General features: G+C 39.0%; 1 protein-coding gene across 1 annotated transcript in view; it reads left to right on the top strand.

Annotated features, from left to right (window-relative positions):
• ago3a (argonaute RISC catalytic component 3a) overlaps positions 1 to 13,028 on the top strand; it is a 52,405-nt gene extending 39,377 nt beyond the window's left edge. The window contains exons 17-19 of the mRNA XM_088327029.1: positions 652 to 753; positions 824 to 1,023; positions 2,149 to 13,028. Coding sequence (XP_088183155.1) covers positions 652 to 753; positions 824 to 1,023; positions 2,149 to 2,257 — 411 coding nt within the window. The 3' untranslated portion in view covers positions 2,258 to 13,028. The remainder of the gene's footprint in view (positions 1 to 651; positions 754 to 823; positions 1,024 to 2,148) is intronic.
• The last annotated feature ends 1,063 nt before the right edge of the window (positions 13,029 to 14,091 follow it).

Genomic DNA, 14,091 nt, shown 5'->3' with positions numbered 1-14,091 from the left:
ACCTTTCTGCCCTACTCTGTAAATGCTCTGTAAAAGCATCAGGTTTCAATCCTTAGTCTTTTATTTTGTCAGGATTTATCTATTTTTTGAAATCTAGACAGACATTTGTTACTTAAAAACATTTTTTAACAAGAGTAAAGTTATTCTTTTTGTATTTTCCTGATGAACCAATGTTACTATTTTTGTAAGAGTTGACCTTTTTTCTTGGTAAAAAATATGAATGAAAACATATAGTTCATCAATTTTTTTTTCAGAGTGGTGTAAAACTATTCTTACTTAAATAATTCAAAACTTAAGTCATCATGTTTCCAAAGCATGACTCAATTCACGTCTTTTGATGATTGTTTGATAGAAAGATCAAATTGATTGACTTCTTGTAAAGTTACATTTTTGAAAATTAAAACTAATCTCAGGAAATCAGATTTACTTATTGCAAGATTGTGACATTTTGTTTCCAGGTATTTTGTTTAGGCTCTTGCTAAAATGATTTTGTTCTCTATAATGTGACTTATTGATGATTGCAACTTTTTTCCCTAATGAATATATATGAGTACCTATTGTTAAAGAATGTAACTATAAAAAATGTTATTTTCTCATAAAAGAAGGTTTTTATTATGGAATGAAGTAAAATAGCGCTGAGGTGTTCGTCAGGTCGGGCGCAGCGGAAACATTCCCGCTGGTACGACAGTGGATACGGACATCACGCATCCTTACGAGTTTGACTTTTACCTCTGCAGTCACGCTGGAATACAGGTAAGTGCTCTTATTACGAAGTTAGGTCTCCGATATATTCATTCAATATTTTAATACCCAATACTATCAGGGCACCAGCCGGCCCTCCCACTACCACGTGCTGTGGGACGACAATTGTTTCACAGCAGACGAGTTCCAGCTGCTCACTTACCAGTTGTGCCACACATACGTGCGCTGTACTCGTTCGGTGTCCATACCCGCGCCCGCCTACTATGCCCACCTGGTGGCCTTCCGCGCCCGTTACCATTTGGTAGACAAAGAACACGACAGGTAAGGATTTAGGGATGGGCTTTAAAAGTCAGTTGAGACAACTTTTTCAGATACAGATGCAAGGAGATAGTGGAATAGAGAGAAGAAGGGCTGGATAGAGCCATCAGGATAGATAGATAGATAGATGAAAGAGATGTAGATGCATGGATAAAGACATAAGGTTATTGATAGAGAGCAGAAAGGATGGGTTGTAGGTGGAAGGTATGATTAAAGAGATGTAAAGATGGATAAATATGAAGTGAAGTAAGATGTGAAGGGTGATGGAAGTAGAGGGATTGATTGAGAGTAATGGGGATGGATGGAAAGTGGAAGAAATGGAAAGAAAGATGGAGGGATGGAATGATGGACAGAAGGAGAGAGAGGGAGAGAAAGGGATGCATAGACATGGAGATAGAGAAAGGAATGGAAAATGATAGGGATGCATAAAGAGATTGAGTAGAGATGTAGAAATGTCGACAGATATGAATGGAGGGATATGGAGAAGGGTGAGAGATGGAGGGCAGAATATAGGGGCAAATCAAAAGATGCAGATACTGTCGGTGGCTGGTAATGATAGAGGGATATATAGATACATTGAGTGATATACAGATGGATTGAGGGAAGGGTATAGAGATGGGTGGATGGAGGGATATACAAGTGGACATAAGGATATAGAAAAGGATAAAGAAATGGAGGAGGGAATGCAGAGCTGTTATTAGAGATGGATTGAGGGATATAGAGATGACCTGAGGGATGAATAGAGAAGTGGATTGAGGGATGGCGGGCGGTAAAACACACTACTATTCAATAGCGTATGAATGACCTATATTTTATGTTGACAATACCTGTGTATTATTTGCCCTCATGTAGGTTTAGATCAGGGGATGGTGTAATAATAGTCAGTGCAGCCCTTTGAGACTCTGTGATTTAGGGCTATACAAATAAACATGACTTGACTTGACATGACATGAATAAATATGTGGAAAGACAGAGAGATATGCATACAAATAGATAGAGGGATGGAGAAATAGTGGGGGGGAGATGGATAGAGGGATACAGAGATTAATATGTATTTAATTCTTAATCTAAATGAATCTAAATGTTGGATAGTTACTATTGACAGCCTTCTCTGTGTCCTTTGTGCAGCGCCGAGGGCAGCCATGTGTCCGGTCAGAGTAACGGTCGAGACCCGCAGGCGCTGGCCAAAGCAGTCCAGATCCACCACGACACCCTGAGGACCATGTACTTCGCCTGATCTGCAAGCCACACACCACTTCTATCCTTCACACAAAAACACATCCTTCACACATCGCTCGCTTACCTAGTCAAACCGGACCCGACACTGTGCGGAGGGAAGCAAAGGAAAAGGACGAGGCGACATTACACACTGGAACGAGGATGCAAAAACCGAAACTAAACAAAACTCAGCACTTATATGCAATAGAAACCAGCCAACTTATTTTTATTTCCATCTTTTTTCTTTGTGTACTGCTCTGTTGTCCTCTCTCCTGTTTACATTTTCAACGGCTGCTCATGTCACTTCATAAGCAGCAGCACTTTCTCTGTGTTTTTAAACAAACGAGAGAGCCGGGCGGGAAGGCTTTTGATTATGAATTTGTTTTTCCACTATCTACTTTCCTTTTTCTTGATAAAACGAGTTCTTGGAGCACACTGCCACCAGTTGGCTAGGCGGTGGAACAGCACCCACTGTGACACCTCTTTGTATTCGTTTGTTGTACTGCGGGTCAATAAGATGAGTAATTCGTGTGTAAGCAAGGTAAATCTTGCACACAAATTAGTGCATTTAGGCATGTAGACATGGTCACGTGTAAAAAGTGCTTAATTATTTTTTTATTATGGTTTAAATTGTAATTATCAATCCTAAATATTGTCCACTATTTTATTAAAAACTAAAACATTTTTTAAAACAATAACAATTCATGAGAAAATAAATATGTTATAAATTACTAAAATTATAAAAACAGGGCAAATACTAAAGACTTAAGAAACTAAATATGTGAGTAGAAAAATCAAATTAATTGAATTGTCTTAACTGTAATTGATAACAATGTACGGAAAGATTGTATGCAACGAGATTAGACATGGCACCCCATAATATACATGTAACAAATAAAAACAAGAAAAAGATAAACCATAACAAAAAGACTCGGGAGAGATAGTCAAAAAATATTTACAACGTAGTTCTTCGAGACAGGCTAAAGTTGTAATAATAATGCAATGATTATAAATAGTGCGTTGTCACTGTAGTGCAATGGAATGTAGTGTAGTAGTCTAATATTTGATTGTGTGTTTTAAGTCTTTATCCTTTAACTTTCTGAACATAAATGAAACTTTTTAACATGAACTGTTAAGCACATTTTTTATCTTATTTTGTCCGCATCATGACAGAAACAAATACAGTGAAATTGTGTTTTGAAACCAAGGTGAAGCTGATAAAACATGTTTACCAAAACCGTGAATTAAATGCAAAGTCCTTTAGACTTCAGTTCAACAACTGTGAGAATCTTCTTCTCCACCCCAGCACCCTCTCTTTCAGCGTCAGAATTAAAAGAAATATTTTGCAGTTAGATTGCAAGGAATGAATAATTGAATCAGTTAATTTATTTGAATTTATGATCAGTGCTTTGTACGTACTGCCATGAGTCGAACCAGGAAGTAGCTAGCAAATCATACTGCAGGTCAGACGTGCATCAATCTCAAACATTGCCATGGAAATTATAAACCCTGCCTAACTAATTAGAGCAGAGGTAGATTAAACAATCATTAAACCTAGAATGAACTTTAAAGTTTTCAATTCCTTACCTGTTGCATCGAGTGTGAAAGTTGACATTGATTAAACTTGACCCACAGTGTAACAAATGAAACTTATAGTGATATAGATGTTGTCAGTCTTTGTGTTTTTTTTCCCATTACACAACTGTCACAGCCTTACGTGGATTTTTATAGTATAACACTGTTTTTTTTTTTTTTTTTTTTAAGAACCTTATGTCGTTTCCCCCTCATTTTTAAATTTTTTTTGGGTGCATCAAGAGAAGCTTTTGACATGTCCATTGACCTTGTTGCGACCATTTTGTTTTACAGGCAGTGTTTTGTTTTTGCTATTGAGCGGGAGATCACGTCGGCGAGTCTCCACTTGTGCAATAACGTGCAGAAGGAAGGCAAGAGTGGAATAACCGAAACCCCCGGCGCGAGGTTTGCAGACTGTTAGGCACTTTTTCAAAGAAACACTTCTTTTCTGTTTTTGTTGCAGCTTCAACGACATTTCCCGTTCTTACTTGAAGGATTTCTACGCGTGTCGTTTTTTTAGATTTCTGAGAAACGAGTTATTTTGGACCTGATTGCAGCAACGCGGATTATAAAGGCCATAAACGAGAGGGCAGGAGTATTTAAGTGCCTGGCGAAAGGGTGAACTGCGCCACGTCGAGCGAGCAGAGTAACTTAACCGACAAAAGGTTTCACCCGACGCCTCGTGTCTTTCTCGACGAACTGAATTTTTTACGCGGCTTTTTCGGGAGATCATCCTGACGTGGAAGCGCGTTTATCATGTTTTTTGCCTGTACCACAGTGTTACTTGGTAGCTTTGCTTTGATGCAGCCGTCTCGTTTGTATACATTTATGTGGTTTTTAGTTGCTCTCCACACAAAAAAGACAAACAAAAGCCGAAGAGTCATTTGCAAACCGCTTTTTTCAGTTTACTGCAATTTTTGTGTCTGGAGAGCAGTTGCAACACTACTCATTCGCGCTGATCTGAGGTTTTGTTTATTTTTTTCCTCATGTTGACTGCACTAAAAGACGCATGTGTTCTGGTTGTGAACACAGGCATGGTGCTACTCTAACTGATGGAGAATCTTAGGATGAACTAGTGAAAAATTAAGAGATCCAAAACGATCAGGGCTGGGCCCCTGACTACTTGGTTGGATGCCAGAGAGGCACCCATCGTCTAAAAACTAGCGCACTATTGGTCTCAGGATGGGTTAAGATCTTCTTTTCGATCTTTATAGATCGTCGTATTAGAAAGATTCTGAATCGATTTGTACGCCAGACATCACGAGGCTGAGCTAAAGCTAATCCGTGATATGATGATAGAACGATTAAAACTCCTACTCGGTTTAGAGACATTTGGTTGTTTGTGACACAGAGAAATGTTGTTCTGTCCTTACGACCCACAAGGCAGTTGCACCATGTCAGATCAGGGATTCTTAAAACCCAACTCTTCCAGGCGCTCTTAAAACTCTTCCACTAAATTTCGAAAGAGAACAATGACTGCATTTATATGCTGGCAATGATGAGATAGTAGTACAAAAGACATCTCTAACTCTAAAATGGAACGTTGTTAGCCAAAAGCATAGACTTACACTATATATGACTGGATACAACTCCGACGGCCACTATCTATGAATGGATCCACGTTTTTAACGTGGTTACAGAATATAAAAGGGAAATGTCCCGGATAAATTAACCAAGGGATAAGGCTTTTTTTTAGGGAGTAAGTCGGTGTTTGCGTGTATCAATCATCTCTTTACTATTTCTCCCACAGTGCTTTGTTAAAATAAAAATATCCCGGATTAGGGAACACAATAAATAATACGTATACATGTATGAGTAATCAGAAAATGAAAGGACTCACCCAACCATTGCAAACCATCACAATCGAAATACTCACGTTTACATGGCTTTAAATAATTGGAATACGAGCCGTATTCAGTTTCCAATAGGATTATTCCCTGCATGTAAATGTACCCATTGTCAAAACACATCCAGGGTTTCACGTAGACTGAGAAATGTAAACCAATGTAATAATACATAGTCATAGAATGGAATCATAGGCCTCTTAATCTGGAATTTAATGAAACTAAACTGAATCATGAGATTCCCATTGATGACTACTCGTGGTAGACTCCCCAAAAATATTAGCTGTTAGGGAATGTCGTAGAACGCCTGGCAACGTAGTGTTTTAGTGATCATTGGAAGAGTCTTGGGTGGATGTCTCCCCCTTTTTTGGTCAGGCAGCTCCATTTTTGGCAATGGACAACGTGCGTTTTGGATGGCTCATGCCCTCCTACTGGACTCACGATTGTGATACAGTTCCGACTTTCTTGGTATAGGATCACCCTTATTCAGGTGATTATAGGATGGGTCTATTACCAATTTTTTATTTCGGGATTGTCCCCACAATCCCACACGAAGGCTGAGCTATTTGGGTTTCAGATCATTGTTGAATCTCTGTCTCTGCAACTGTCTCTGGGACTGTGTGGCACTCAGACCAACAGGGTGTGTAGGTAACCCTGAAATTGGTACTGTTTGGTAAAGGTGCATTGTCAAGCCTTTTATCCATTGTGGCATTCGACTACCTTCAGAAGGTGTTGTGGAAGTTTCGGCTTCTGTAACGAAAAGCCTTAAAAATAGCCAGATTAAAAGTATATTTGTACATTTGAAATAATGTAATGCACACCAGTTATTTTTGCTAACAAGTAAAAAAAAAAGTTGTACTCTATGATTATTCTTAGTAATAAGCGTATTGTCGTATGTTATAGTTTAAAAAGAGTTAATTACAAAGTTTTTATCCTAATCTTATTGCAATAGACTGTTGACTTGTGTCACTGTAAATCGTATCGTATGTGTATGTGCAAACGGTGGCAGGTGGTCCAAGGTCTTGACATGCGCTGACTGCAACTGTCAAACCGTTAGCGCTCGGGCGACGGACTCCGGACCACAGACTGGAAGTCAAATGCTAATTTTCTAGATGTTTATTCAAAGAGTGAGAAAATATTGTCGTATAGCTCCAGAATGTTCTTTAGCTTATTTTAGTTCCACTCTGGTGCTGACACCTGCCCTTAATGGGCAAGTGACCCGTTTGTAAAGAGTGTTGTTAAGACTGAAGGGCGTGGTTTGTTTTTACGCCTTCACAATCCATTGAGCTTAGTAGTTGCTGGTGCTGGTATGTGGAGAATCGAATACTGAACTTTTCTTTGGACTTTTTAGCAGGATAGGAAAGTAAAGATGTAGTGGGCTCCGCTACTCTCATTGCTATGGGACAGTTAAACCAAATAAGTAGGGAGCTGTTCCATCCCCATTATAGCATGCAGAATAACTTATTTGGTTGTTCTGCTCTGATGACCCTGGTTATTGGGTAGTAGACCTTCTTGTGACCCTTTACCCCTAAACTACCCGCTAGGGTCTGAGACGATTAAGGTTTAAGTGGAAAGGTATGGCCTTGTACTTGTTTGTTGAGCCCTCACGAACGTCATTATTGGGAGACTCGGTAGGATCTGGAAGGGTTTAGATTAATCGGGAATGGGGCAGCCCCCTACTTCTATGGTTGCCTTGCCCCTGCTTTCTTCGGGGGATAGAGAATTATTTACTTACCGGTACTCACTAGGGTTTTGGATAGTGGAGCTTTAAGGGAAATGATATGGCCTTGTACTTGTTTGTTCTGCCCCCACAAACGTCGTTGGGGCTCTCAGTAGGCTCTGGAAGGGTCTAAATTCATCGGAAATGGGGCAGCTCCTTCTTTGGTTGTTCTGCTCCTACGTTCCTTGTCATTGGGGAATAAACTTAATTAGCACAACATTCCCTTAAACTACCTCCTCGGCTCTGTGGTAATCAATTTTACGTGAGAATGGGATAGCACTCTACTTCCTTGGTTGTTCTTTCCATTAGTGTCTAATGATTAGACCCTGTAACTACCCACTGGGGTCTGGTATAATCAATCTTTAGTAGGAATGGGATAGCCCTCAACTTCCTAGGTTGGTCTGTCCCTACAACCGTCAAACTACCCATCAGGGTCTGTGGTAGTCAGTCTTAAGTGAGAATGGGACAACCTACAACCCTCAAACTACCCAATATTTTCTGGGATAGTCAATCATTTGTGGAAATGGGACAGCCATCTACTCGATTGGTTGTTTTGTCCTCATAATTCTGATTTTTGAGGAAAAAACCTACTACAATCACCCCCTCAAGCTACCCAGTCCAAGAGAACTCCTAGAGAATAAAGCGATTGGTACTATCCTGTGACTAAAATGGTCCGGGTATTTCATCTTAAAAACTTTATCCAACCTGCTTTTGATGCCTGCTCTACACATGGCAGGTGATCCATTGTCAAAGATAGTTCAAACATTTTAATTTTTCTTCTTTTAAATCTGCAATTCTGTCTCCATGGCCCCAGGGTACATGCTTCTTTGCCCGCACGTTGCTACACAAAACCCTTTACTCACCAACTGCCAGCCTACTTGTATGGAAAACGGTGGTTCAAAGTCTATATATTCACAAGATAATCCAGATCCTAAGCAGTCGGACGCACGTTAATGATAAAAACTGTCTTCTGCCGATGGAGGGGCTAATGAGGAAGTAAATGCTGCAAGTTCAAGGGACATTCTGCCAGGTTCTTGTCCGAGAAGGTGTCTCCCTTTAAAGTGCATCGGTACATGCAGAAAGTGCCTTTCCTCTTGACTCTTTTTCAAGAAACTCATCATTTTTTCTCTTCCTTTCAAGATTGGCAAACATCAGCTTTGTCTTGGACCTTGGAATTAGTCATTCGCTAAAACCAGATGCGAAGAACCCGTGCATGTCAACCACAGCACTTTAGAGACTGACCTGGAGTCTTTAATGTACCCCTTGGACCTTTACTAGTATCGACAAATTGTTTTGCCAGGGAGGGAGGGATGACACTTTGATTTTTCTGGAAGGGTACTAAAGAAAAAAAAAATCCTTGACCAGCATCAGTATTGATCGCTTTGCGGAGACTTGGCCAGTGCAATGTTCGGGGGAGGTAGGAAGGGACGGGGTATGCCAGTAGGATGTTGACTGAAAGGAAGTTGGGGGATGGAGCGAACTGTTCTGGTTTTTTTTTTGTTAGGGTTTTTTTTTTTTCAAGGGAAGTTCTCAGAAACACTGCACCTCACGTACCTTGGTATGCTGCATAAAGTTCTACTACGTAAACAAGAAAACTGCAAAGTTGCTTGAGTAATGCCTGACATTCTTAACTATTTCTGAGTCCAAATACAGTGATACCTTGGTACTTGAACAGAATGCATTCAGCTTTAGCGTTCGAACCCCAAATTTTTGAATTACTGGAACATTTTCCAATAAGAAGTAATGAAGGCTATTTTAGTATGTTTCAACGCATTCCAAAATACCCAAAAAATAAAGAAAGCGTGTACCTAAACATAACGTATTATTTTAATGAGTAGATAATAAAGGTAAAAATATTAAACCATTTCAAACTATTTACTGTCGTTTGAGGACCTTTCTTGTGTTTTCATCCTACGCTACTCCTCGCTTTGTACTTTGCAGCCTCAGCGCATCACCGGTAGAAAAATATTCTGTGATCCATTTACCCAAATTGCATATGGCTGCAAGCTGAGCCCCGAAGAGTGCATTTTTGTTGGCCATGGTGGATTTTTTTTTTTCGCCATTCTGTCCACCAAGAAGTAAACTGCTCTCTCGCACTTTTGACATGGCGGCTCTTTTTTGCTGTTACTGTATTTCTGCTTAAAGTGAACTGCACTTGTGTGGTAGCTATCCATTATCCCCAATCCCATATTGCTGTGAGTGAGTACAGTCAGAAAGCACTTTTTGCGGGAGTCGTGCCGTTCTGGCTTGCCTTAAAGAAAATGCAGGATTGTGGCTGAAATCTGTTCTACCTGGTCTACTATTGCTGATAGCAAAGTCCTGCAGGGCATATGTTTTTTTCTGTTTTCTTGCCATTGTGGCTTGCCTAAAAATAACTTGACAGGTGTAGCCGTGATCCATTATTTCTGTTTAATTATTGCGGAGAGCGGGTTCAGGCGGAGAACAGGCCTGGTAGTTCTTTTTTGCATTTTTGTCCACCCCAAAGTAAACTGCACTGGAGCGGCCGCGATCTATTACCCCATTTCGTATATTGCTTCGAGTGTAGAGCGCACTTTTGTAGGGCTTGGATGAACTGCACTCGTGCAGCTGCGATCCATCGCTCCTAATTCCCTATTGCTATGAGCGGGGACCGGTTGACAACACTTTGTGCTGTTCTGGCCTGCCTGAAATGAAAATTCAGGTTGTGGCCGCAATCCATTGTTATCCCCGATCACTTATTGCTGAGTGAAGACCACCAGGGCGCACTACAGTCAGGAGTCACGCCAATCTGGCCCTTTTTAATGAAATGCAGGGTTGTGGTCACAATACATTATCCCTGGTTGACTCTTGCTAAGAGCAGGGGCCAGCAAAGTGATTGTACTTTGTTTTGGGCCGCTGACATGTGCCATTGTGACGCGTCTAAAATGGACTTTTGTTGAGTTTTGGCTGTGATCATTATTTTGGTTAACTGTTGCTGAGATTTGGGGTCGAGAGAAAGTTCGTGACATGGGTGGCGGCTCTTTTTTCCGCTCTTTTCCCCTAAAATGAAAAACACATGTTGCTGTATAGACTGGCTCTCGAAATAACGTGAACCAACCAGGTAAGATTAGCCAACAGGGTGGCTAGTTGTGTTTGTGTTCAGTTTTGTTCAAGTTCCGATATTTCGTTCAAATACCGAAATAAAAAATACTTAACATTTTTGGATAGAGTACAGATTTGTTCTAATATGGATTGTTTCAAGTACCAAAGTATCACTGTATGTAAACGGAAGTTTTTTTTCTGTCTTAACGGTTAGCATTTTCGTTTAAAAAAAAAAAGAAAAAAGAAAATTGTACATGAGCCGACTTGTGCTTTCTGTCGTCCTATTTAAATGTGTTAATGAAATCTATATGAGAAGCCTATATATGCGAAGTATTTCACGGTGTATTTATTGAGTGGTTGTTTTTTTTTTTCTGAAGGTGTTTTGAGCCTTTTTCTCGTACGCGCAAGCACAAGAAAATAAGCGAACGGGCTAAATGTTTTTAATGTATTTTATTTAGCCCCCGAATGCCAATCCTGGCGTTACAATTTATTTCGGACATGAGTTTGTCGGCTATGTCCATTCCATACTCACGAAAAGTCGGGTTATCGGTTGATGAACTGAAAATGGAATGCTAGCTACATCAGTGTACAGTATCTTGCAAAAGTATTGGTGCCCCAAGAACTTTTCGACATATTGCCATATTTTAGGCTTCAAACTTAGACTAAAAACTTCAAAATATTTTATACGAATTGACTGCATGTGAGACGCAATATTGTAAAGAAACGACATTTATACAAAATTTTATATTGTACTAACTGAGACAAAATTGAAAAGTAGGCATTGCAAAAATGTCAGACCCCTTTGAGTTAAGACTTTGTACAACCTCTTTTTGCTGCCATCCCAGCCACAAGTCTTTCAGTGTTTGCCTCTACATGTTTAGCACATCTTGAAAGAGAAATATTTGCCAATTTTTTCAAAACTGCTTAAGTTCCTTAAAGTTTGATGGTGATTGTGCGCAGCATTTTTAATATCTTTCCACAAATGCTCTATCGGGTTGCGGTCTAGACTCAAACACCTTTATATTGTTAGTTTTAAACCCTTCCATTGTATATTTTGCTTTATTTTGAGGGTCCTTTACCTGGTGGAAGTTGAACCTTTGCCCTATTGTAAGGTGTTTTGCAGACTCCAAAAGGATTTTGTGTTAAAATCTGATTTTATCTGGCTCCATCCATCTTCCCATCAACTCTAACAATCTTCCCAGTCCCTGCTGGAAAAAAATGCAACCCCAGAGCATGATGCTGCCACCACCATGTTTAACAGTGCAGATGGTGTTTTCAGTTTTATTCTTGCGCCAAACATAATGCTTTGCATTCAGCCCAAAAATTCAATTTTGCAAATGCCAATCATGCTTTTTTTCCCAGAAATGGCTTTCTTTTACCAACTCTTCCATAAAGGGCAGATTTATGCCGAGTACGACAAATAGTTATGCACAGATTACCTTACCTCAGCTGTGTGTGTCGGTAAGTCATCCAATGTGATCATGGGCCACTTGGTTGCCTTGGTTCTCTGATTAGTTTTCTCCCTGTTTGGGCCAAAGGTTCAGAGGGACAGTCAGGTCTTGATAGGTTTGCAGGGGTTTTATGCACTCTCAATTTTGATTATTGCTCTCAGTGTTCCGTCAGATGTATAAATGTTGTGAAATCTTCTTGTATCCCATTCCTGCTTTGAACTTTTCCACAACTTTAACCCGGACCTGGAGTCAGTTGGCTGAGCTCAAAGAACAGGTGGGCATTACTTTTGCAACACCTACTTCGTGGTAAATTTTATATAGAATGTTGAAATAATTTAGTTCCACTTAACGATTGTGTCTCGCATGTTATTGATTTTTTTTTTATAGTTCCAAGTATGTAGGCTGAAATGTGGTAATATAACAAAAACCACCCAAGGGGCCTATACTTTTGCTAGGAACGCTATACAAACGTTTACGTATTTATTTCAGTTAATCCAGATCCTCGACTTTTTCGAAGTTGCATTCTTTGGGAAATCTTGTGCCACAGGAGGACATGTGTCAAGAAAAAAAAACGCCTTATCTTGTCTCAAGCCTGCGTACTTGAAAATGATCATACGTTTCGTCTCTTTTCGTTTCAAAACCACTATAATTGCTAAATTCGTTCGGGACGGTCCGAGTCATTATCGACCAAATCCGATCCAGTCCCGGTCGGAAAGGCCTTCCCGTGCCTGTTTTATGGCTTTGTTTCAGTGAATAAGATTGTACGATTTTCCGAAAGTTTAATGTAACCCGGTTGCCTGTTTTTTTCCACACCCGTCAGCATTCCAGTACCGAAGTTTAACCAAATATCGCGAAAGAGATTAAACGTCCCGATTGCTCGTCTGTGGCCAAGGAAACATTTCATCTGACACCTGATTTTTTTTTCGTGTTTTTAATTTTGTAACGTAGCATCTCTTTGTGAGTTACGTGTATAAAAATCTCCGCGGCAACGCCTGTGTGATTTGCATTTTTCGCAATTGTACCGACTTTTTGATTGGTTCTTTTTTTTTTTTTTTTTTGTAACTTCTTTTAGTGTTGCTATGCCTCTGTTTGAAGTGTATGTTTGACTAATACTTGCAATAAAACGCTTTGCTTTACTGAGAATTCTTTTGTTTCTTGGCTTGGACGCAGAGGCATACGCAAGCTAAGCGGCTGCTTAGGACCCCGCAAAAACTAGGGGGCCCCCCCAAGACTTTTTTGGTGCTAATATTGTCCCCTCTTGTGTACACTCAAAAATACTTCTACAAAAATACAACAAAAGATACTGTACAATAACTACAAAACTAAATGTCAAATATAGCTTTTAAAACATGGACCTCATATGTTGTTTTGCTTTCATTCTGAAAATAAAAAATACTACTACAGTAATACTATAGTACAAAATACTACTACAGAATTGTTTATGACAAAAAGACTAAGGAAATACTAAAAAATACTATGGAAATCCTCTTAAAAATTTAAAAAAAAAATTTTTTAAATACTGCTTTGGAAATAGATTAATTATACTTCTACTGAAATACTAAAAAAATACCAATACATAATACTATAATACAAAAAACTACTAGAGAAATATTACTCCAAAAATAAAACAAGAGGTTTACAACTGAAATACTGCAATTACACCTTTATCGATACTACAAAAATTCTATGGAAATATCACAAGAATTCTCCAAAAATAAAACTACAGTAACACTGTACTACAAAAATACGACAGATATACTGTACAACAAATATTGTTTTATGGAAATACTATTAAATACAACAGATGGTATAAAAATACTTCAGTAATACAAAAAAAACATTTAATCATAAAACTACTGTAATAATACAAAAATACTACAGATACGCAACAACGTAAATCTAATTTCGAAATACAACAAAAGTACTACAGAAATACTAAAAAATACTACTATGGAAATACTATATAAATATTATTTAAGACACTACACGGCAGTAACACTATTAAAAACTACAGAACTTTAATAAAATTTGTACTTCGGAAATACTACCAAAAAAATACCTAAAAAAAAAACTACACTTAAGTGCTTAAAACAGGGACGACTATATTATTTTGCTTTTATTGTGATCGTTTCAAAACCCATTTGATGAAACATCTATTTCAAAAGAAGTATAACACATGCGCCCCCCGGCTCCAAATAGTTGCCCA

This window comes from Urocampus carinirostris, chromosome 2 (genome assembly GCF_059441175.1).
Source record: "Urocampus carinirostris isolate Australia breed hairy pipefish chromosome 2, RoL_Ucar_1.0, whole genome shotgun sequence".
In the NCBI taxonomy this organism is placed as follows: Eukaryota; Metazoa; Chordata; class Actinopteri; order Syngnathiformes; family Syngnathidae; genus Urocampus; species Urocampus carinirostris.
The sequence above is the reverse complement of the archived record's forward strand: the minus strand, read 5'-3'. Positions and strand labels throughout refer to the sequence as shown.